Raw genomic sequence first — 25,632 nt, 5'->3', positions numbered from 1 at the left:
CTCAAAATGTATAAAGCAAAAACTGACAGAATTACAGGGAGAAATGAACAAGTTTACTAGAGTGGGAAATTTTAACACATCTTAGAATCTGAGAGATCAAGTAGAAGGAGAAAGAACATTAAAATAGAGACAATTTGAACAACACAATTAACAAGCTTACAATTAACACCAAACAACTAGAACATATGCATACTTTTCAAGTACTCATGAAACATTTCCAAAAACTAATCATGTTCTAGTTCGTGAAACAAACTTCAACATATTAGTTTTACATAAACCTCATTCCCCTGACCACATTCAATTAAAACATAAACCAATAATATAAGAACAGAATTTTAAAATCTACACTTAGAAATGAAAAGAAAAACCCACATACAAGTCAAAATCATAATGAAAACATTTCTAAAGAATTTAAAATTATAAAACATTTGATTATTTCATTTGAATACTGTGACATAGAACCCATATTATCTGTGCTTAATACCATAAACATAGCAGAAATGTTACAAGTTACATAATGATTAAATTTAATTTTTACATATAAATAAAATACCTATTAAAAGTGATTTGGAAACTAGGGAACAAAAGTAAAACTGCTCACCACCAAAAAAAAAAAAAGAAAAAATTAAAAGGAAGATTGACTATTTTAGAAGCTATACTGAATAACTAACCAAGTTACAAAGAAAGAATTTAGTTTCTTAATCTTTAAAGCTCAAAAAGTCCCATCAATTTAATTAGGTTTAGGAAGTCCCTTACTTATATAATATATGCAAACCTATAAGGTAAAGTATTTATTATTTATATGAGATGAACAAAAACTATGAGAAATATTTCTGGCCAAGTTGGGTAGTGCCAATTAAGAGCATATTCCTGCTCCAGCATAGTCTTGATTTCTTGGCTATCACGTGTGTTCAGTGGTGCACTGGCAATTAATAGCATTCCAAAAACTGCCTAAGATACAAAGGGAATTTTCATTTATGGTCCCCCTCCCTTTTCATGTGTGGGATATTTTTGGAAGTTATTATTTTTTTTTCCACCCACTGAAAGAGAATTAAGAGAATTCCAACATGTCTTGGTGTCACCAAGTGCTCTTTTTCAGTCCAGGTACCAGAGGATGATTGATGAACCTGTCAAGCCTACAGCAGCAGACAGAGAAAGTTGGCAGAAGTTCAGTGTTACTGAAAGAAATCGCAAATACTTATTTCATCTCCTCTATGAACTTTAATCACATTTTCAATGTGCAGCCAAGAATGAAGCTTTGACAGTAAGCCATACATTTACACAGGCAAGCATTGTCAATTTTCTGCAGTCTCAACACTGAGATAACACAAGAAAGTTGGAAACTTTCTTCCTTCCTCTTTCTTTACTACAGAACAATAAAAAATATTTGAAAGATTTATCCATACCTCAAAATCATTTGCCATAAATCTCCTGAAATTATTGCATTTAATTTTGCTTAGTTTGTGGCAAAAAAACAAAAAAAACTTAGTTCTTCAACTAGATTGCTAAACGTAGATTTTTAAAGATCACAGTGATGACAGAATTGGTACATTTCACCATAATACACTGCTTATGAGAACAGACGTTAACATTAAAAAGGATTTACATTTAACATGGATCATTTGCCATGTAGGCAAACACTTCTGGTTCATTCAGAGCCAAAATCTTTATATGGTTCCAGAGGGACCCTTGGCAGACTTTGCTGATTACTCATTAAACAGTTGAAACATATATATACATATATATATGTATACACACACACACACACACACACACACACACATTAGACCAACATGGCCACCTTGCCATGGTTGAGACAATGTTTTGACTCTCACTTCCCTTAGATATAATCTCTGCTCCAAGGACAGTTGTTTTTGTCTACATTATTCATGGAATAAAACTTTATACATTTTCCTATAGCCTGGAAGCTATGGCAGGCATCTATTAAATTGCCTTTTAACCTTTTAAGCCACAATAATAAACTAATATTAATGCTGTATAACGCCAACCCATTGCTGTCAAGTTGATTCCAACTAATAGCGACCCTATAGGACAGAGCAGAACTGCCCTACAGTGTTCCCAAGGTTGTAAATCTTTACGGAAGCAGACTGCCATATCTTTTTTCCAAGGAGCAGCTGGTAGGTTCGAATCTCTGACCTTTCGGTTAGCAGCTGAGTGCTTCAACCATTGTGCCACCAGAGCTCCTTAATCCTGTATAAGAATCAAATTATTTTAATGTCTAAGAAATCTATACTTACAATTCTCTGACATAATCAATGGAAAAGAAGAACAAACAATTCTGATTAAGAAAGAGTAACTGTATCCCATTTTTCCTCCTCTTACTGCCCATTCAAATAATCATAGGTAGGCACTTGAAACGGACACGATACAGCACTCTTCTTCTGCACAACCTTTAATCGGGACTCCAGCAGATGTCTCTTTCTTCTGATGTTAAGAGTGCCACTGAATATATTGCTAAGCTTGAACAGATGCTAACTGGTTCGGTGGGAGTATTTTGGGGGGAAAGTCAATGTTTTCTCACTAGTTTGTTATTGCTGAGGTTCAAGCTGTTAAAAGGTGGAAAATTTCGCTAGGTCCTTCTCCATCTCAGCATATTGTTCTTTAAGCCTCTCCATGGCTTTTCTGTGCTCTTCGTCCACTTCAGCCCGCTTGCTATGCTGTTCTCTCATGAAATCTTCCCACTGGGTTATGTGCTGGTTTTCACTAGCTAGTAAATGGTCACTATAAAGCTGAGAAAAGAAAATGTGACAGTCACATGACATTTTCCAGACAACTATTTTTCTATGCAGAAGAGACATAAACATAACTTTATCTCTTGGTATTTGGTTATTGTATCAACTTATAAGTTACAATGATACAACTGCATTATAGTTTTAACGACCAACAAAAACACAACATATTAGAAACACCTCAGGTTTCTCTTACTATGACTGAACATAGGTATTCACATTTCTGAATTTTCAAAAATAGCTATTATTTTTAAATGACAAAATCAAACACAATGTAAGTTTTCATATCTCTAGCTTCTAAAATTCCAAGTTTTATGAAGCATTTATAAAGTGCTTTATGAAGTTTAAAAAATACATGCTAAAAGAATCATTACTATAAGAAATTAAAAGGCATGTCTTACATATATTTTAGGCTATAGTAAAAATAATCATAAATTATTTATCACTGTTAGAGAAGCCAATAAATCTCCTCTGGTTCAGATCAATTCCTTAAAATAAACGAACGCCTAAAACATCTGTGTTAAAAAGTTCTTTTTGAGATGTTCTCTAATAGTTTTATATGATAATGAAAAGGTTTTTTTCTATTGAGTACAGCAACACTAAAAGGTTGTATCAATCTTTTATATAAATTTAGTTTTTCTCCCCCAAAAAGCATAATTTCAGTCATTTCCTTTGAATATGGACAACAAAAAGTTAAACAGAAAAACAAAATACGGTGAAATAACTATATCTCCGCTTCAAGTATTCTACATACATGTCTTTAAAAGTAAAGTTTTGATACAGGCTCAGCCCTATTAAACAAACAAACAAAAATTGTGACAGAAGCAAACCACAAAAAGCTACAAAGCACCCGAAGTCATTACTAATTCCAGAATATTAATCCCAGAGCTCTAATAAAAAAGAGACACCTGGGATCCCCAGATGCTTCTGGGCTCAGACACCAGCCACCAGAAAAGTAGCTAATAGGAAAAGATGCAAACAGCGCTCTCCTGAAGTCCATGATAGCCCTGCTCTCCTATCTTCTCTCTCATCTGGGTCATGATGAGAAGCAAGATGAAGAGCTGGATGAAGCAATCTGCTCCAAGTACCTAGGAATAGCATATTTCTGCTCTCTGCTTTGACTGCTTATCTAGTTCTCAGAAGCCCTATTATAAGGCTACGTTATTCTCATTTTATAGTTGAAGAAATTAAGGATCAGGAATCCTAAATTGACTCTTCATGAGGACTCAGCTAGTAAGCTGTAGATTAAACTCAGGGCTTTTTGACGCCCAAACCTATGCTTTTTCTATCACCAAGTGCAAATCAGATCATTCCAGAGGAAGTTTTACATAGGTAGCTAAAAGTTTCTCTCATCAGACAAAAAATGCTCTTGCAAGAGCTTTTTCTGCAAGCTGATCTGGCGTCCCTCAGCACCTAGGCTTTTCAAGTGAGAAGAGGCTAAGCAAGCCTGAAGTCTGAGAGCTATAGCCGGCATTCCCCTACAGTGTGTCCCACAGAACCCTGGGAGCACAACATACATGGCCATGGTGGGGAGAGAGTTAGGGAGGGGTGTGCTGATGCAAAAAATTCGGGAAAAAGGTGAAACAAAATTCAACACATTGCTTTTTAACTTTTCAGCCTATGCAATGTAACTCCTCAAAAGATGAATAAAGCATCAAGAGTTTATTAATCTCTTTTAATGGAACTTTGGCAAACACTAATAAAAGTTTATTAAACTTTTCTTTTAAAAGCAAAGCCGAGTCAGACTAAGAAGAGAAGAAAAATGCAAACAAATGTTATCAAAATGGTATCTTGCGTTGGGTGTAAGTTAATTTTTAATAAATACAGAGAATTGCAAATAGGCGTAGTCAGATGTTACTGGTGTTGTTAGCTGCTGTCGAGTCGATTCTGACTCATGGTGACCCCATGTGTGAGCAGTAGAACTGCTTCACCAGGTTTTCAAGGCTGTGACCTCTCAGAGGCAGATCACCAGGTCTGTCTTCTGAGGCACCTCTGGGTGGAGTCAAACCACCAGTAGTCGAATGCTTAACCGTTTACACCACTAAGGACTCCGGATATTATTTAATAAATCGTTATTATTATTTTTAACTGAAATGCAATAATTGGCTCAGTTGACCCTGCCTGATTTGGACCACAAGGCAACAGCCCAGGTTCTACTTCCCACCAACAGCACTCCACCCAGTGTGGCTCAGTGCAGAGAAATGCAGATTTGGGAAGCATACAAACCTAACTACAAATCTGGCTCTACCTGTTACCAGTTACATGACCCTGAGCAAGTTAAAGTTCTTTATTTTTAAAATGAGGAAAATAATATTTTACATGCATAAATAATATTTATGAAGATTAAAGTAATACATTTCAAGATGCTAGCTCAGTGCCTGAGGTGCTTAATAAAAGGTAAACATTATTTTTATTATTATACAAATCACAAGCAAAACATCTAGCAGGAAAAATCAGACTATTTTTATCCACCCTCTCATTTAAGTTTTCTTTTCATTTTAATAGTTTTAGAAATAGATTTGTGTAATAATTCAAACAATACAGACAGTTCAAATACAATTAAGTCTTCCCCTGCCCCTCCCACACTCAATTCAAATCTTCCTATGTATCCACTATTAACCACCTGGCTGTAAAACTTTAATTAAGATCCCACCAAAGATCAGTATCTCTGTTCTGTAGATTCAGAATATTATGATTAAAGATAAATACATTCAAGTAGCTTTTCACATCAGGCATATCACTTCTTGGCCTCAGAGTCCAGCTGAAAATAAGCTGAATACTGAGGACTCCCCAGCTCAATCGAACATCTACTCTTGCTTTCTTATCACCAGGTTTAAAGTCACTCTCTTTATCTTTTCTTAGTCTCTCACCTTTAATTATGCTCTGTATTTTTGCATTCTTCACAACACTTAGTTTACTAAAAGGTCCCTGGGTGGCTCAAACAGCCTTGCACTCTTCTACCAACAGAAAGGTTGGCAATTAGAACCCATCCAGTTGCACTGCCTCTGTGAAGAAGGCCTAGGGATCAGCTTCCCTAAAGATCACAGCCAAGAAAATCCTATGGAGCTCAGTTCTGCTCTATCACCAACGGGACCGCCATGAGTCGGAATTGACTTGACTGCAATGGGTTTGTTTGTTTTTGTTATACATTCCTTTACAGATAATACTGTAGTCATCACCTATAAATAAAACTCAGCTACTTGGAAATACCATTTATCTTAAGACTTTAAACCATCAAAAATAAAAACAAACCCCACACAACACAACAAAGTCCATTTACAAACACTGCCGTTCTCAAGAAAAACTTCTGACTTGGAACTTCTTTGCACTAGTTTACACACAATTCTAACCAGTGGAGTTAACTGGTTTCTAAGGCTACACCATATTTAAAGTCACAAATTAGAAAAAGATGACAAAGAAGATAAGAAGAAATGATAGGTATCAGCCTTACAGCAAAGGAGACAGAATCAAGAGGACAGGGATGTTGCTCAGTGTTCCACAATGGGATGTAGGGGAGAGCTCCCAACAAAATATATTATCCGGCTCAAAATGTCAATAGTGCCCAGGTGGAGTAACCCTGGTCTAGGGGAAAACTCTGAATAAGTCCACTAAGGTCCAAAAAAGACTTTTGGAATAGCTGTCAGTAATACAGGTGCCATTAATTTTGCATATGCCTTACACAGACATATGAAAAACTACTTTGGTAAGAAGTGTCAGTATAGTAACTGTCAATAATGATTTTAAACAGAATATTACATACTGATATATTACTCTGCATTGTCAAACTCTATCAAGACCAATGTTGTAGTGTGGAGAATTACTTAATATGGCCCTTCTAGCCATAGTCTTTGTCACTCCCACACAATGATTGGGTGGGACTATGCAAATAAGGTACTTGTGGACCATCAAGGGGATTGGACAGCTTGCTGCTAAATAAGGTGCATGGAACCACTGTGGGGGTGGGATCATGCAAATAAGGTGTATGGAACCCTAAAGAGGAGATTGATCAGTTTTATCATCCTGCTAGGTTTAAAATGAGCCATCCCAGAGGGGGAAAGGGGGAGCTTTCATCAAGAAAGAAAAGCCAGGAGTGGTGCACCCAGGGTCCCTGCGCTGAGAACCTCCTAGACCCAGGAGCCAGAGAGAGCTGTAACACTGGAGACAGCATGAAATAGCAAGAAGCAGTGGCAAAGAAAAACAGTGGCAGCAGAACCAGGAGATTGATGCGAGTTGGCATGGTGGGCTTCCTGGCCCACTGAACAAGGCAGCTACAGCAGGTGTGCTGACCCACAGAGTGAGAGAGCTGAGTGCCTTTGGGCAGGAGGCTTTCTGGTGAAGTGGGGTGCCTCAGGGCACTTGGCAAAGCTAGGCTCGCTGACCCACGGAGCGAGAGAGAGTGGAGAACCTTCGGGCCATGGCTTACCGGCAGAGTGAGCTGCCTCCAGGCACTTACCGGTGGAGCTAAATAGCTTTGTAACACTTGTCTAAGGAGGACAGAGACCAGGCTGAGAGGCCAAGAGGCTGAGGGCCAGAGAAAGTCCTTCCTGCAGGCATGGCTGAGAAGAGGTTGTCCTGATTGAAGAACTGTATCCTGAGTCATTCCTGATTCTGATTTATTCATTCCCTAATAAACTCCTGATCCTAATTTATTTATTCCCTAATAAATTCCATAAAATGAACACTGTCTATGAGTTGTGTGTGGCCATTGCAATGAATTATCAAACCCAGGAGAGAAGTAAAGAGTGCTGTGGGAGGGATGGCTGGTGTCAGAATTGGTAAAAAGGTTGTAGACAGCAGGTATGTCTGACCTCTGTCTCATAGGTATCAGCCTTGGGCTGTTGATCTTGATTCTCTTCCCCCTTCGTGAAGTTAGAGGAGGTCAGACACCATCCACATACTATTTTCACAAATGTATAAGCCATGCAATCTCATTGCTCTTACATTAAAAAACAAAAAAACAAAAAAACAAACTACACGGGTATAAGCAAAGCTAATAAATATTTGTGGACAAGGTGAATCAGAGCACTCATGCTTATTTTATTATCTCTAGTCTAGTTGAACAGGGCCTCAAAAGATGATGCTGTGCGTGAACTTAAGTGTAAGTTATTGACAGACATTATTAATCACCTCATCTCCCTTGAGAACAACAGTGTTTTTAAGAGCCAGTGAGTTTTATAAACCGATCATATTTTCACTTGGGCACTATTCTTATTGCTAGTACCCAAAAACGCTTCTTTGTATTAGGGCAGTTTCCAAGACATGTGTCAAATAACTGGGGAATGTGCATTTATTGTTCTTCTAAATGTACTTTTAGATATCAATTGTGGGAAATGTGATTTGGATGAATGATGTTTATCATAATTTACTTCCCACTAAATTCCACAAATTGTCTTGACATAAAAGAATTAATGATAAATGACAATAGTCTATTTTATTCCATTACTACTCCTATCTTTCTTTGTTCTGAGAGCCATTCAAGCACACCAAATGTAGTCAACACTATAACCAAGGGCAACAAGTAGCATCAGTTATAAATTGGAGGTAGAGGTCAATTTTGCTTTTTTACATATTTGCTAGATGAAATATTAAAATTTGCTCCCCTATGTCTTATATGCATATGTAGTCTGAGATTCCCCTGCCATGTCAAAGTTTTGGAATAAAACAGATATGATAGTAAAAAAAAACAAAAACAAAAAAACCTTAGATGTTCTGTTAATTATATACACACTAAAAAAAAGAAATAAAGACTTAAGAATAAAGGTTTATTGTCCCAGTAAGAACACAAAGCATTTTTACTTTTCTCTGAGCTCTGTCTGAAAAACGCATCTTTGTGTGACTTTCAGATGGTTAATTTTATTAAATTACCTGGAGAAAAGAAAATAATTAGGGTGGCTGCTTATGGATGTAGATTTCAGATTCCATGCAACTCTCAGTGAAATACAAAGCATTTAAGTATATTCAAAATACTAACTTTTATAATGTATTTCACAAAATTTAGCTTAATAACATTCTCAGACATAATACCTACAAGAAATGTATTTAAGACTAAAATATTCTGAGGGCTTTATTATGAATGCACAGGGTCCTCAAATCTTCACCAACTCTAATAGACTAAAACGGGGCTCTCATCCACTTAGGCCTAAATCTTAAACAAATTAGTGAGCTGACAGAAAAAAACACAGTCTTCCACTTGTATGGTGATTTACAATTTGTAAAACATTTTCACATAATTATAGAATACAACCTACCTGTCAAGCCAGCAGGCAGAATAGGTATTTATTTTGTAGATGAGGTGCTTGGAACTCAGGGACTTGTCCAAGGACCGCAGCTAATAAACAGAACCACTACAAATAGAACCAGGTCTTTTTCCTCAAATCTGGTAATTTTCCTACTACATGGCTCCTTACACACCAAATGTGAAAACAGTTCAAAGTGATGAGAGGAACTTTTGCAATTATAATTTAATTTTACATTACTTCTGCTTTAAATGACAAGAGCTGCCATTTGCTCAGAATTATAAATGCTCTGACTATGTTGTACAGGGACTGATGTCCTTTGAATGTGCACTCACTGGAACCTGCTTCAATCATACAGCAACATGTCAGAGAAGCAACATGTGGAATGGAATATCTCTTCCAAATTTTTATTTTGAAAGCCAAGAGAATTGCATATATTAAATGTCTAGCCAATGTTCTACCAGATAAAGTCATTCCTCTTCTTAAAAAAGGAAATGCTCCTCAAGAGAGAATGAAGAAAACCAAAGACACAAGGGAAAGATTAGTCTAAAAACTAATGTATCACAACTACCATAGCCTCCACCAGACTGAGTCCAGTACAGCTGGCTACCACCACTGACTGCTCTGACAGGGATCAGAATAGAAGGTCTCGGACAGAGCTGGAGAAAAATGTACAGCAAAATTCTAACTTACAAAAAAAGACCAGACTTACTGACCTAACAGAGACTAGAAAAACCCTGAGAATATGGCCTCCAGACACCCTTTCAGCTCAGTAACGAAGTCACTCCTGAGGTTTGTCCTTTAGCCAAAGACTAGACAGGCCCATAAAACAAAACGAAACCAAAGGGGCACACCAGTCCAGGGGCAAGGACTAGAAGGCAGGAGGGGATAGGAAAGCTGGTGGTTGGGAACCCAAGGCCAAGAAGGGAGACTGCTGACACCTGGAAGATGGGACTGGCCATCTGTTTCTAAAAGGTCTTGAAAACCCTATGGAGCAGTTTTACTCTATACACGTGGGATCACCATGAATCAGAGCTGACTCAATGGCAACTAACAAGTTACCCATCAAAGTCTGGCTTGAATTCCACCATCTCCCTAATAAATTATTCCTCTTGCCAAGATCCCACAAAGTTCTCTACAACTTTATCACACCTCTTACTTTATCTAATGTTATATTAGTGTTAGTGGTTTGGGATTCCCCTTCTAGATTTTTAGCTCCTCAAGTGTAAAAATCACATCAAACTTAACAAATTAAAATCTTTCATCCCCACTGGCACCTAAAGGTAGAGGACCAAGAAAGCGTCTACTGTCCAGCCAGCATGGCCATTGAAGGCCTAGTGCCCAGCCTTTACAGCACTCTCTGGGCAAGTGCCAGCACCACACCCTGATGCTCATTTCCTGACTATGGGTTCGCCTTGTCTTATTATAGATGTGCTCAGTAATGACCCTGCTTCCTAACCTGGCCTGCTGGGACTCTACTACTTTTGGGCAGCCTTCCCACCTGTCTTAAATGTGGGGTCCTTTCACTTTCATCAAAGTGCTGAATTTTCAAACTTTATATCAACATCCAGAGTTGAGCAGAGGGGGCAAAAACTTAAACCCAGGCAAGGTTCATTTCATTATATTTTTATACAGTGCCAGGTCTGAACTATTATTGTGGATTAACCACAACACATTCCAGGGAAATGGAGATAGTAACATTTGTTGATACACACATGCAAAATGGCATTATTTTCTGAGTGACTTAGTATTTTAAACATTTCTTAGTAAGTATAAGATGTATCTTTATTAATTAAGGGCAAAATACTATGTGAAAACACCAAATTATCACAGGAACTTAAATTCTTAGACTGTTTTTCCACATCTGAATTTAGTTAAGATATAATTCAAATAAGCAAAGCACTGCCCACAAATGATTCACACAATCCTATGACTAGTCATTAAGTAACCCATCCACAAGCATGAAGTGCCTCCTTTTCTAAAAGAAATATACATAATATACTCAATACTTTAGGCTCAAAGGAAAGGTTTATATTTCCAATCTGGTAGGTATTATTTGTTCCATATAAAAGTCCTGCTTTCCCTTTCCTCCATGAGAGAAATACTATTTGTGGAAAAAAGGTGGGAATATTGAAAAGGAATAAAAGGGGTCTGCATTTGAATTATAAAAAATGTTGATGGTGTAATCACGTGACCCTTCTCAATGAATTTGTGAATTAGCCATCTTAAAATCTTTTAAAATTACTGCATAAAAGAAAACAAATTCAGAGAAAGCATCTTTTAATAATATATGATAATAAAAGTCCAAGAGTTATATGCTCCGTTATCCAAATTTTTTTACCTTTTTTTGTTCCTGTTCCTTCTGTTGGAGTCTACAGACTGAGTGATTAGCTGCTTGCACTGAAATAAAACATACGATGGAATTTCAATCAGCAGTCCCTGCTCAAGAAGAAACTTACCTGGGGGTAAGGTGGAGGGGGGATACCTGGATTGTTTTAGACCTCTAAAAAATATACAAAAAAAAAAGGACATTATTTTGGCAGAAGGGATGGCTCGAATGGAAGAAAAAAAGTTTTTCCAATACATTCAGGATGTCATAATTAGAACCATCACTCTTGAGCTGCAAGCCAAAAGGGTACCCACGTACTTACGCCAATGACAAGTTAACAATGACCTCAGAACTCTCTAAAAAGATGAAAGTGCTTGATAAATGTATCATTACACTCTGATTATGCCTTTGCATTGACTCGCTGATTCATTAACTTCCCCCTCTCTTTGCTCATTCATAATACTACAACACTTTCAGGCAGTACTTGATATCTAGATTGCTTCAATAAACTTTCTACTATTCTTGCCTCTGCTCTTGTCTTCCAACTCATCCTGGTTGCTACTGCCAGATTCATCTTTCTCTGGACCACTGAGTCTTTTACCCTTCTTAAAAACCAAAACTGCTAGTAATAAATTATTATAGTCACCATTTATTATTTACTGTGTGCCAAGAACTGTGCTAAGTACTTCACCTGTATCATCCCTCTTAATCCCACTTTCCTATTAGGAGAGGATCATTATTTCATTACACAGATGGCAAAACTGAGACAGAGAGGTTAAGTGGCAAGAGAGGGGGTCACCAACTAAGTACAGGAAACAGGATTTAAAATGATCACTCTGAGACCTCAGCACTCTATTGGCTCCTTTAAGATTTCATCAACTAAACCAAACCCAAACCCATTCTCATCAAGTTGATTCTGACTCCCAGTGACCTATAGGACTGAACAGAGCTGCCCCATAGGGTTTCCAGGGTGCAGCTGGTGGATTCAAACTGCTGACCTTTTGGTTAGCAGCCGAGCTCTTAACCACTGGCCACCAGGGTTCCTCATCAACTAAACTGGTTTTAATTCTTCAATTATTCAAACCTTTTCACCTGCTGGATCCATTTTATTCCTGACCACAAATGTTTCCACTTACTGCAGCCAAATAAAGACGTTTACTGTCCAGACTAAGAGGCCAAGCTCAAGAGTCAGCCTGGGTTCAAGTCTTGGCTTGAGCACTTACTCATTGTATAGCTGATGCAAGGTGTGTTAGCTTGCCCATTTGTTCATTATTTGTCAAATATTTACATTTGCTGCGTACCAGGCACTGTTCTTGTTCCCATCCTCGTCTCTCAGCACTTTAGCTCCTCATTTGTAAAATGGACATAACAACTAATAACAAGACTTCAGAACTGGCATGAGAATTAAATAACGTAGTAGAGATTAGGAGTCCCTGGGTGGCGCAAAAGGTTAAGTGCTTGGCTACTAACTGACAGGTTGGCAGTTCAAATCCACCCAGAGACATCTCAGAAGAAAGGGCTGGCCATCTGCTCCTGAAAGGTCTCTGAAAGATCACAGCTACTGAAAACCCTATAGAACAGTTCTACTCTGAAACACATGGGGTCATCATGAGTTGAAATTGATTCAATGGCAACTTTTTTTTTATAGTAGATATTATGCTCAAAAATAAATCATTTAAAAATGTAATAATATACCTACAGCAGGTCTTCACACATAGTAAGCAGTCAAGATATGTTATTACTATTACTGTATTTACTATACTATCCCTACTGAAAATGTTCTCTTTATTCCTCTCTTATAATAAAAATGTTTTACTTGTTTTAAAAGCCCAGTTCAAGGTCTGTTGCCTTCATAAGGCCCTCCCAGATTAATCCTTCCCTAAGGATTTCCCTTTATTTGAAATTCCTTAATCAGGAGAATAGAGGGCATCATACCCTTTTATCTTGCATAAGCTAAAACTAGAGGGTTATCGAGTTGTTTTACAATTATGCCTCACTCCCTGCCCCACCCCCACCCCACCCCAACTAGGTCATAAGTTCCATAACAGGGCAGGGACTGTGGTTCCTCTTTCAGAAAAATGTTGGCCACCTCCCTGTGAAAATACAGTAAAAGAGGAAAATTTTGTTTTATAAAAGTCATGTTTTAATCAATAGCCATTAATTTAGTTCTATCAAAGATAATACTTCAGTACTGAAAAGTAGGTTCTCAGTCACTGTGAGTTCTAACAGAAAAGATGAAAATGAAACAAATCAGGAGTTGATGAGATCTGCCTTCTCTCTGAGGCGTAGTAATATGACATTATCTTTCCCAAGCGGAGCCTCTATCATTTCTTGGGTTTTTTTCCTGGCTCTGAACATAACTTAAAACCCCATTTTGTGGTTTAGGTGCTTCACAATTTTCACATCATTCGGGGCTTAATCTGAAAGAAGAGTTACAGGTCTGACACTTAGTCGGTCGTTTGTTAACATCCTTTGAAAATTTAATGAGAACACATCTTACACTGACACACGTTTCTTCCTCATCAGGACTGTCTTTGTGTTTAGACAGAATATGTAATTTTAGAAACTTCAGTCCTTTGAGATAATTCACTTTTTAACTCTTTAGTCACACAATAAAAAAAAAGTTTTACTTTGCAAATTTTAGGAAATCAGCTTTTCTAAAATCTAAGGAAATCACCTGACTACAGCAAACATCCCTTGTCTTCACTCTTACTGCCTCCAAGAAGTGAAGGTCCTTTTCTCCAAAGCCCCTATCACTTCCATTTCGCTTACTGCCCATATGTAACTCAGTCCAGTTTCTCCTGTTCTCTCAGGGCTTCAGGAGACTACAGTGACTTCAAAAAGTCAGTAACTTATCAAATGCTTTTCTGTTAACCAAAAGATTATTCAAAGAGATTAGCAACACATACAGAGTTATCGCACCACATGCAGTTACTAATGTCCTGATTTTCCTCACATAAGAGAGAAACTCATTCTGTTATAATGTGAGTGTGCAAACCTCACATTTTAAACCATAGTAGGAGACTGTTTATTTTCACTACTAACTGATCAGGGAGATAGACAAAATCATGCAAGCAAGTTTATACATGCGGTATATTCTAAGTAGTATATTACAAGACTAGTGAGGGAGGAGTGACTTCTGTCCTATGCCTATTAGTAGAACTGCTATGTTGTCTCTTCACACACAAGCCTGTATATGTACTAAACTGTGCTTGAGCATCTCAGAACTCGAAAGATGGTGCATCTCAAGCCAGCGGTCTAACACTGTGCACAAAGCTAAGAAACTATGGAGAAGGACAGTGGGAATGTCAAGAACTGTTAGAACGGGGGCCTATTACAGAAGCCTCAGCTCAGAACTGTTTATGCTTTTGTCTATGCAGCCAACCACTTTGCAAAGTGTCCTCTGACTGGACGAGTGGAGGCTTTATAATAACCAGCACTCACCTTTGGTTGCTTAAAACCACAAAAAGTAAATGAGAGTTCTAGGAGGGTGCATAAAGGCAACCCATAAAGTAACTTGTCGTCAAGATACAGCATGTTCATTTTTCTCATCCTGGAGGTACAGCAGTTCTATATTTGACTTAATAATTACTTAATATACTTGTAAATTTCACTCAGTTTGATGTCAGGCAATCTTGCCTTAGTATTGAGGACCCAGTCCTTGAGTTTAAAGAGTAAGGTCAGAGAACCTCTAGGTTAGCCCTCATTCAAATTTACTAACACAGTTGTAGTAAAATAATATTCTTTCTTTCCCTTTCTCTTTTTAAAAGCAATAATTTTTTAAATTTAAAACAAAGGGACACATGCGCTTTAAAAGTGTATTTTAAGTAAAAAATAAAAAAATTAGCAGGCATATGAAAATATAATTTTCTACGGATACATTAAAAAAAAACAAATGTAAAAATTGTTTTCTCTTTTCTCAGATCCCAAAGGATTGCTGCATGCACCCCAGGGTGCACACATCTCATTTTGGAGATTAATGCTCTTAACATCAATGGCAACACACATCAATCACTAGATCACCACTACCTCTGTGACAGAGCTTCCCTCTGACATACATCATGGTTAAGAATTCTCTCTTTCCACCTCCCACCAAAATACTCAAGGATATATATTTTGACATATAGCATTCATTTAATCTGAAATTAAGGCAACATAAATAAAAAATCGCAGCTTACATCTCTGGAGAACCTCGTTTAAGTTGTCCTGCATTGCCTCTCTACATTTGGGAAGAGTATGTTTGTTTGTTTCATGGATCATATTCTTCAAATTTTTGAGAACTCTCATTTCCCGAAGGCCACGCTTTTCCTATTAAAAAAAAAAAAAAATTAAATGACTAGTGTTTTAAATCTTAGTAACTGCTGTCTGGGATTTCCACGCAGGTTTTGGCAGCATGGAAGGTCACAACCTGGAGTCATTTTTTTCCTATGAAATTCTCTAAAAGTTGCAATATGAGTAATATTTTCACAGCAACATTCAAAAATGAGCAAAAAAATAGAAATGAAAGAAGGGACATTACCACCAACTTTACAGAAATACAAATGATTATAAGAGAATACTATTAACAAACTGTATGCCAACAAACTGGATAACCTAGATGAAATGGATAAATTCCTAGAAACATACAAACTACCAAAACTGACTCAAGAAGAAAGAGAACATCTGAATAGATCTGTAACAAATGAGACTAAATTAATAATCTAAAACTTCCCTACAAATAAAAGTTCAAGACCAGAAGCCCTCATTGTGAATCCTACCAAAAATTTAAAGAAGAATTAACACCAATTGTTCTCAAACTCTTCCAGAAAAATGAAGAGGAGGGAACACTTTTTAACCAAAGCCAAAGACACTACAAGAAAACTACAGACCCATATCCCTTATGAATACAGATGCAAAAATCTTCAACAAAATATTAGCAAACTGAATTCAGCAGCATGTTAAAAGGATTATACACCATAATCAAGTGAGATTTATCCCAGGAATGCAAAGGTGTTTCAACATACAAAAATCAATTAATACACTCACATTCATAAAATGAAGCCAAAAAAAAAAACCCCATAATCATCTTAATTGATACAGAGAAAGCATTTGACAAAATCTAATACCTTTTCATGATAAGAACACTCCATAAACTAGAAATAGATGGGAACTTCTTCAACGTGATAAAAGACATTTATGAAAAACCCACAGCTAATATCATAAGCAATGAAGAAAGAAAGAAAGCTTCCATCTAAGGTCAGGAACAAGACAAGGCTGTCCATTTTCACCAACGCCTTTCGACACTGTACTGGAACTTCTAGCCAGAGTAATTAGGCAAGAAAAAGAAATAAAGGGCATCCAAATTGGAAAGGAAGACAAAAAATTATCTATATTCACAGATGGGAGTCCCTGGTTGGTGCAAATGGTTAAGTGCTTGACTATTAGCTGAAAAGTTGGTAGTTCAAACTCACCCAAAGGCTCCACTGAAAAAAGCCCTGGTGATTTAATTCTGAAAGGTCACAGTCTTGAAAAATGCAAAGAAGCACAGTTCTACTTGGCTCACATAGGGTCTCTATGAGTTGGAATCAACTCGACAGCAATTAACAACAACAGTCACAGATGACAATTTTGTATCTAGAAACTCCTAAACCCAACCTGTTGCCATTGAGTCAATTCTGACTCATAGCGACCCTATGGGACAGAGTAGAACTGCCCCATAGGGCTTACAAGGAATGGCTCATGGATTCGAACTGCTGACCTTTTGGTTAGCAGCCAAGCTCTTAACCACTGCACCACTAGAGCACCAGAAACTCCTAAAGAACCTACAAAAAATTGTTAAGAGTTAATAAATTCAGCAAAGTCACAGGACACAAAATAAATACACAAATATCAACGGTACTTTTATACAACTGTAATAAATAACCTGAAAAGGAAATTGAACAATTCCATTTACATTAGCATAAAAAAATAAAATATTTAAGAATAAATTTAATGATGAAGGCACAAGACTTGTACACTGAAAACTACAAAACACTGCTGAAAAAAAATTAAAGGCCTAAAAACATGGTAAGAAATCCAGTGTTCATGGACTGGAAGACAATAAATATAGTTAAGATGACAATGCTACCTAAAATGATATACAGATTCAGTTCACTTCTATCAAAACCCCAATGGTGTTTTTTGGAGAAACAGAAGAACACATTCTAAAATTTATATGGATTTTCATGGGACACAGATTAGCCAAAACAATTTTTAAAAGATGAACAAAACCGGCAGACTTACACATCCCAATTTCAAAGCTTACTACAAAGCGACAGTAATCAAGATAGTATGTGGTACTGGCATAAGGATAGACATATAGACCAATGAGAATTGAGGGCCCAGAAATAAACCCATATATCTATGATCAATTGATTTTCAACATGGGTCCCAAGACCATTCAATGAGGAAACAACAGTCTGTTCAACAAATGGTGCTGAGAAAACTGGATATCCACACGTAAAAGAATGAAGTTGGACTCTTATCTTACACCATATATGTAAATTAACTTAAAATCAATCAAAAATATATATTTAAGAGCTAAAACTCTCAGGAGCACACAGAAGTAAATCTTCAAAACACTGGATTTGGCAATGGTTTCTTAGATAAGACACCAAAAGCATGCGCAACAACAACAACAAGAAAACAGATAAAACTGAATTGCATTAATATTAAAAACTTTTGTGCATCAAAGGACACAATTAAGAGAATGAAAAGAGAACCGACAGAATGGAGAAAATATTTGCAAATTATATATCTGATACAATGTCCAGGGTTTAATACCCAGCATATATGAGAACTCCTAAAACTGAAACAACAAAAAGACAAACAACCCAATTAAAAAACGGACAAAGGACTTGAATGACATTTCTCCAAAGAAGATATACAAATGGCCAACTGGTACATGAAATGATGCTCAACACAATTAGTCACCAGGGAAATACAAATCAAAAACACAATGAGCTACCACTTCATATCCACCAGGATAGTTAATATCAAAAAGATAGAAAACATCAAGTATTGGCAAAGATGTGGAGAAACGGGAACTCTTGTCCATTGCTGGTGGGAATGTTAAGTGGTGCAGCTGCAATGGAAAACTGCTTGGCAATTCCTCAAAAAGTTAAACGCAGAATTACCGTAAGACCTAGTAATTCTACTTCTAGGTATAAACTCAAAAGAACTGAAAACATGGTCTCAAAAAGGTATGTAGTATGTGCACACCAATGTTCATAGCAACATTATTCGCAACAGACAAAAGGTGGAAACAACCCAAGTGCTCATTAAGAGATGAAAGGATACACAAAATGTGGTATATACATAAAACAGAATATTACCCAGCCAAAAGAGAAAAGAAATTCTGATATATGCTATGACATGGATGAGCCTTGAAAACATGCTGAGTGAAACAAGTTAGACACAAAAGGGCCAATATTGTATGATCCCATTTATCTGAAGTATTTGGAATAGGCAAATTCAAACAGACAGAAAGTAGATTAGAGGTTACCAGGGACTGAAGGCACTGGCAAAAAACAAGACTCCAGGAATTGACCAATTGAGATGTTTCAACAAACGGATGCAGCACTGGAGATGCTTACTTGTCTATGTTAAGAAATCTGGAACACAGCTACTTGGTCAACCGACTGGAAGAGATCCATATTTGCACTCATCATTTCAAAGAAAGGTGATCTAACAGAATGCAGAAATTATCGAATAATATCATTAATATGACACACAAGTAAAATTTTACTGATGATCATTCAAAAGTGGATGCTGTGGTACATCAACCGGGAACTGCCAGATATTCAAGCTGGATTCAGAAGAGGATGTGCAATGAGGGGTATCACTGCTGATGTCAGGTGGATCTTGGCTGAAGAGACTACAGAAAGATGTTTACTTGTGTTTTATTAACTATGCAAAGGCCTTCAACTGTGTGGATCATAACAAATTATCGATGACACTGAGAAGAATGTGAATTCCAGAACACTTAATCATGCTCATGAGGAACCTGTACATAGACCAACAGGCAATTGCTCGAACAGAACAAGGGGATACTGCATGGTTTAAAGCCAGGAAAGGTGTGTGTAAGGGTTGTATCCTTTCACCATATTTATTTAATCTGTATGCTGAGCAAATAATCCGAGAAGCTGGACTATATGAAGAACAGGGCATCAGGACTGGAGGAAGACTCATTAACAACCTGCAACACGCAGATGACACAACCTTGCTTGCTGAAAGCAAAGAGGACTTGAAGCACTTGCTGATGATCAAAGACTACAGCCTTCAGTATGGGTTGCAGCTCAACATAAAGGAAAACAAAAGTCCTCACAACTGGACCACTAAGCAACATCATGATAAATGGAGAAAAGATTGAAGTTGTCAAGGATTTCACTTTACTTGGATCCACAATCAATGCTCATGGAAGCAGCAGTCAAGAAATCAAATGACATATTGCACTGGCCAAATCTGCTGCTAAAAACCTCTTTAAAGTGTTAAAAAACAAAGATGTCACTTTTAGGACTAAGGTGCGCCTGACCCAAGCCTTGGTATTTTCAATCACCTCACATGCATGCAAAAGCTGGACAGTGAATAAGGAAGAACAAAGAAGAACTGACGCCTCTGAATTATGGTGTTGGTGAAGAATATTGAATATACCATGGACTGCCAGAAGAACGAACAAATCTGTCTTGGAAGAAGCACAGACAGAATGATCCTTAGAAGTGAAGACGGCTAGACTTTGTCTCACATACTTTGAACACGTTGTCAGGAGGAACCAGTCCCTGGAGAAGGACATCATGCTTGGTAAAGTAGAGGGTTAGTCAAGAAAGAGAAAGACCTTCAACAAGATGGACTGACATAGTGGCTGCAACAATGGGCTCAAGCACAGCAACGACTGTGACAATGGCGTAAACTGGGCAATATTTTGTTGCTGTACATAGGATTGTTATGAGTCAGAACCAACTTGATGGCACCTAACAACAACAGGGACCGGGGGAGTGGGAAGTAAGGAGTTACTGTTTAATGAGTACAGAGTTTCTGTTTGGGATGATGAAAAAAGTTAGAGATAGTGCTAGTGGTTGCAAAATATCGTGAATATAATTAATGTCACTAAATTGTACATCTGTGTTGTTGTTGTTAGGTGCCAATGAGTCAATTCCGAGTCATGGCTTAAAATGGTTAAAATGGAAATATATAAAATGGTATAAATATATATACACACACATATATTATGTATGTATATATACATTTTTTTAAATACAATAAATGCTGATAAAAAAAGAGGGAGATTTGACACACACAGACGAGAAAGCATTGTGAAGACACAGAAAAAATAACTGGCAAGAAAAATAGTAAAGGAAAAAGAAAATAGGCCTGGATTAGCATACATTTTATTCTGTGCAGCAAAGAAAAATAATAAGGTATCTTTAATCAGATTTTAAATTTTATTTTCACATTCTTACCATCATATCACTTCTATTATTATGTTTCATATTTTTTATCTGATTCAATTTTTGTTGAAATAAATATGAGTGGTAAAAATAAAAACATGCTGATACTTCCCTGTGTAGAAAAGAGTTAAGATAGCAGGCCTGAGACTGCTATCCTTAAAAAGGCCTGCTTGCAAGGTTAGCCTTTGGCCTGGGAATTCAACAGGTAAACAGTTCCCTACACTGATATAAAACTTTCCCTAAATGATAAGAGGGTCTCACTGTGCCTAAACTGCTGTACAAACAACATGGTTAATTCTGAACACCTGTTTTCCTTCTAAGAGTCTAGAATTTTAGTACATATCAGGCAGAGGATGTCTACATGGTCAGTCCCCAGTAAAAACCCTGGACTCGAAGCTCAGACAAGCATCCCTGTCAGACAGTGTTTCACCTGTGCTGTCACAGCTCACTGCTGGAGGAATTACGCTCACCCTGTGTGACTCCAGGAGCCCTGGTGGCGTAGTGGTTAAAGCACTCAGCTGCTAACCAAAAGGTTGGCAGTTTGAACTCACTAGCCACTCTGTAGGAGAAAGATGTGGCAGTCTGCTTCTGTAAAAATTTACAGCCTTGGAAACCCTATGGGGCAGTTCTACTCTGTCCTATAGGGTCACTATGAGTCGGAATCGACTCGACAGCAGTGGGTTTGGTTTTTGGTTTTGTGTGACTCCACTGGGAGAGGACTGTTGGAAGCTTGTGTCTGCTTTCCAGTCTTCTTCCCATGCACCCTTTAAACCTTTGCTGCTTTTCCTTTGTATCTTTTTACTGTAATATATCATAGGTGTAAGTCATGGAACCTGAGGGTAAGTCTTGGTGGTTTCCCCTCCAAAAAGCGTTACTTAACCTCCCTCCAACCCAATTTGAGGGTGGGCTAGACTTACTGACTCACTTCCAAAGAAGAGAGTAGGGAAAAGGTAAAAATATTAACTTTACAGTGGAGAAACCTAGCAAACACAACCTCAACCAAGCAATGATATGATGTGGTATTCACCTCTGCGGTATTCTTCCCCAAAACCCATAACCCCAGTCTAATCAAGAGAAAAACATCAGACAAACTCAGATTGGGCGACATTCTACAGGACACCTGGCCAGTACCCAACACTGTCATGGTCATGAAAAACAAGGAAAGACTGAGAAATGGTTACAGACCAAAGAAGACTAGGGAGACAGGACAATTAAATGCAATGTGGTACCCTGGATTAGATCCTGGAACAGAAAGAAGACAGTAATGGAAAAACTGGGGAAATCAAAATAAAGTCTGGAGTTTCATTAATAGTAATGTACCAATGTCTGTTTTTTAGTTTGTACAAATGTGGCATGGTAATATGTTAGTAATGGGAGAAACTGGGTGAGGGGGATATGGGAACTCTCTGTTCTATCTCTGCAGCTATACTGTAAATCCAAAATTATTCCAAAATAAAAAGTTTATTAAAAAAAAGAAGGGTGGTAAAGTTGATGGTAAGAAAACAGTAAGTTAGTTACATTACTGGGGTTTTTGTTTCGTTCTGAGTCATTCTTATGGAGCAACTGTGGCCAGTTTTTTACTTTTTCTATAAGAAAAAAATTGAAAACTTATGTAAAAGTTGAGAGAGCATAACAGAATGAACCTCCATGTATCCATTACTACACTTCAATAATTCTCCACTTGAGGCTGATGTCTGTTTCCTCTATAAGCACTCCATGCATCCCCTCACCCCCAGCCCCAGTTTTATTCTGAAGCAAATCCCAGACAGTATGTCATTTCTACTGTAAATATTCTAATACATATCTTTAAAAGACAAAGATTCTTTACAAAAAAAAAGACATAAGACCATCACATAACACAAAATCAACAATAATTCTTTAATATCATTAAATATCAAATTAGTTTTCACATTCCTCCCAATGTCCTGTAAATGTTCTTTTTTATCCCTCGGTTTGAGTCGAAATCTAAATAAGACTCGTACATTGTAATCGGTTAATAAGTCTTCTTTAGTCTATAGATTTCCCCTCAGCCACTTTTCCCCTTGTAATTTGTTTTAAAAAGTGAGTCATCTGTTCTGTCCAGTTTCCCACAATGTGTTTTTTGCTGAATAAATACCCAAGGTGTCATTTAATATATTCCTGTGTCTCCTCTCTTTCCTGTAAATTGGTAGTCAAAACTAGGTTTTATCAGACTCAGGGTTTGGTTTTTGTTTTTTTTTTTTTTGCAAGAATATTTCAAAGGAAGGTTGTATACCTCCACCAGGATGTTAGAAGCATCGTTTCTTCATTTACTCACAGGAATACCTCTATAAAGAGAAACTTCCCCGTATCTACTATTTGGTTACTCTGAGGGCAGTTCATATATGGAAAGGCACAATAAAATGCTAGGTTCTTTCCCCATATTTACCAGTTTTAAAAATAAGAAGTTGGTTCCTTAAAAAAAACCCACTGCTGCTGAGTCAGTTCCGACTCACAGCAACCCTACAGGACAGAATAAAACTGCCCCGTAAGGTTTCCAAGGCTGTAAACCTTTACGGAAGCAGACTGCCACATCTTTCTTCCGCGGAGTGGCTGGTGGATTCGAACTGCCAATCTTTTGATTAGCAGCCAAGTATTCATTAAAGGTGATTAGTAAGGGGTTTTTGTATGTTTTTACACAACTCTATGATTCATAGATTTAAACATATTTGAGGCATTTCAATTCATTACAGTTATTTCTCCTATTGATGCTCCAACTGTCCTGTCTTTGGCCAGTGGGAGCCTACTCAAGTCAGCTCTGCAGTGCTTCTGACAAACCCCCAGTATTCTTTAGTAACTTCTTTGCTTTCGGATTTGACCTGATGTTCCAGACTCATCCTGTAGATTCCTGCTCCAGACTTGGAGTCAGCAGGGCTCTAAATTCCACTGGGCTTTAGAAATAGTATTTACAGACCGAGCACTGGGGGTGCACACTGTTACTGGGCTGCTCACTGTTTCTAGGCCTTTCAGTGGGCAAAGCTAGGAAGTAAGTTTTTAAAAAATAAAAGGTATCCCCCAGAATAGATCTGATACTTAAGATTTCAAGAAAAAAGAAAAGATACATCTTGAGCTCATACTGATTGCCAAATTTAAACTCAGGGCTACAGAGTTTTTACTAATTCTCCTGTCTTACCTGTTTCTTTCCAGTTCTCAAAACACCAACATAATAAAATACAATCCCTGGCTCGCATTTTCATCCCTTAAGCACTTTATATATGTTACTCCATTGTCTTCTGGCAGAAGACAGATAAATCTGCTAACAATCTCATTTCTCCGCCTTATAAGTGACTTAACCATTTTGTCTGTAAGCCTAAAAGATTATGTTTTCGATAAACTCCCAATAGATTAGAAAATGTCTCAGTGTTGGCTGCTCTGACTTAATTTTCCCTGATATGCAATGTGTCCTTTCAATATATAATTCCAATATTACTTTTATCTGAGGAAAGTTTCTTGAATTCTAGGTTTTTATATTTGTTCTATTCCATTGCTTTGATTTTATTCTCCAGGGGCTCATATCACACATACATTGTATATTTGGAAACTATCGTTAATAATTATTACTTTTTCTTGTCTTTAACTATTTCTTTTCCATAAGCACTGAATGAACGAAGCCTGCTAAAAGCTAAATAATGAAGTTGTACAGCATCTTATACCTTCTAAACACTTCATAAATACTTGCTCATGGATCTTCCTCTGTGCCACGTGACAAAGGCCATGACATCGCCTCTGTGGATAGAAAGATAATGGCTCAAAGGACAATGCCTTTATCCACTGATCCTACTAGATAAATACTCAAGAGAAGTATCCACCTGAAAAGAGACAGTTCTGAATCTGTTCATGATTATCACTGGAATCAAGGGAATAAAAAATTTATACCACACCAGGAGAAAGACAGTCAACTGTTCTTAAATACTAACGAACACAAAAAGAGACCTTAACACATTACAGCAATACTTTAATAATTTAAGTAATGCTGCCACCATGTGGTACCTTTCACTTCTTTTAGAAATAAAATTGTTTAAACAAAAAGATAATCATGTTGCCATAATGCATGTTATCTTTAAAATACATAAACTATGAACAACTTTTGAATGCTAGCCAGTTTTTCTTAAACTAAACTACATTTAAGTGGCATAGACAAGATGAAAATTCTAGGAAGTACTGATATCTATACATTACCACTCTCCCCTGTCCAACAATATAACTCTGGGCCAAGGCCACTATTATTAAATATAGGACATTATTATTTGGGCCAAGATAGGAAAGAACAGCAAATAATGCAAAAATATATGAAAGTCTCTAAAATACCTTCAGCTTTTTCCTTCTAATTGGAGGGGAACCATTAGAGTGTAACACATAGAAAGGTCGTTGAGCCTGACAGGCAGGCAAGTTTCTGCACCACACTAAGCCCTCATAAAGCCCAACTGGAAAGGTCATTGTGTGAAAAGACTGGATCAAGGGCTTTTCAAGAAAAGGAGTTACATTACACTTAATTGAAGATAACAGCTGACACAATATTTTTGAGACCTTTGGATGGAATTTTTCAATGACAATGCAAAAATGCCTTGCTTCATAAAGGGTGGATCTGTGTTTGTCTTAATAACTGATACAGCTTTACTTAGTTCCTGACATTATGCCTCACACAAATAGGTGCTCAAGACATTCTGTTCCACTTAATTAATATAAGCTTGTGTCTATCATACCCAGTGTGAACATTTTATTCTTTAGTAAACATCTCCTTGGCAACCTTGTGTGATAACTAGAACAAATATAAATACCCTAATTTTATATTAAAAACACTTTCCTAAGGTAATATTTGTCATTTGCTTAACAAA

At 37.2% G+C, this 25,632-nt stretch overlaps 1 protein-coding gene across 1 annotated transcript in view; it reads right to left on the bottom strand.

The window, feature by feature from the left end:
- Positions 1 to 605: 605 nt before the first annotated feature.
- Positions 606 to 25,632, bottom strand: part of BLOC1S5 (biogenesis of lysosomal organelles complex 1 subunit 5) — a 38,588-nt gene continuing 13,561 nt past the window's right edge. Inside the window, exons 3-5 of the mRNA XM_004388938.2 lie at positions 15,494 to 15,623; positions 11,328 to 11,386; positions 606 to 2,750 (exon numbers count right to left, since the gene is read on the bottom strand). Coding sequence (XP_004388995.1) covers positions 2,571 to 2,750; positions 11,328 to 11,386; positions 15,494 to 15,623 — 369 coding nt within the window. The 3' untranslated portion in view covers positions 606 to 2,570. The remainder of the gene's footprint in view (positions 2,751 to 11,327; positions 11,387 to 15,493; positions 15,624 to 25,632) is intronic.

This window comes from Trichechus manatus, unplaced genomic scaffold, assembly GCF_000243295.1.
Source record: "Trichechus manatus latirostris isolate Lorelei unplaced genomic scaffold, TriManLat1.0 scaffold00223, whole genome shotgun sequence".
NCBI lineage: Eukaryota > Metazoa > Chordata > Mammalia > Sirenia > Trichechidae > Trichechus > Trichechus manatus.
Note: the sequence above shows the minus strand (reverse complement) of the source record. Positions and strands in the feature narration are given on the sequence as shown.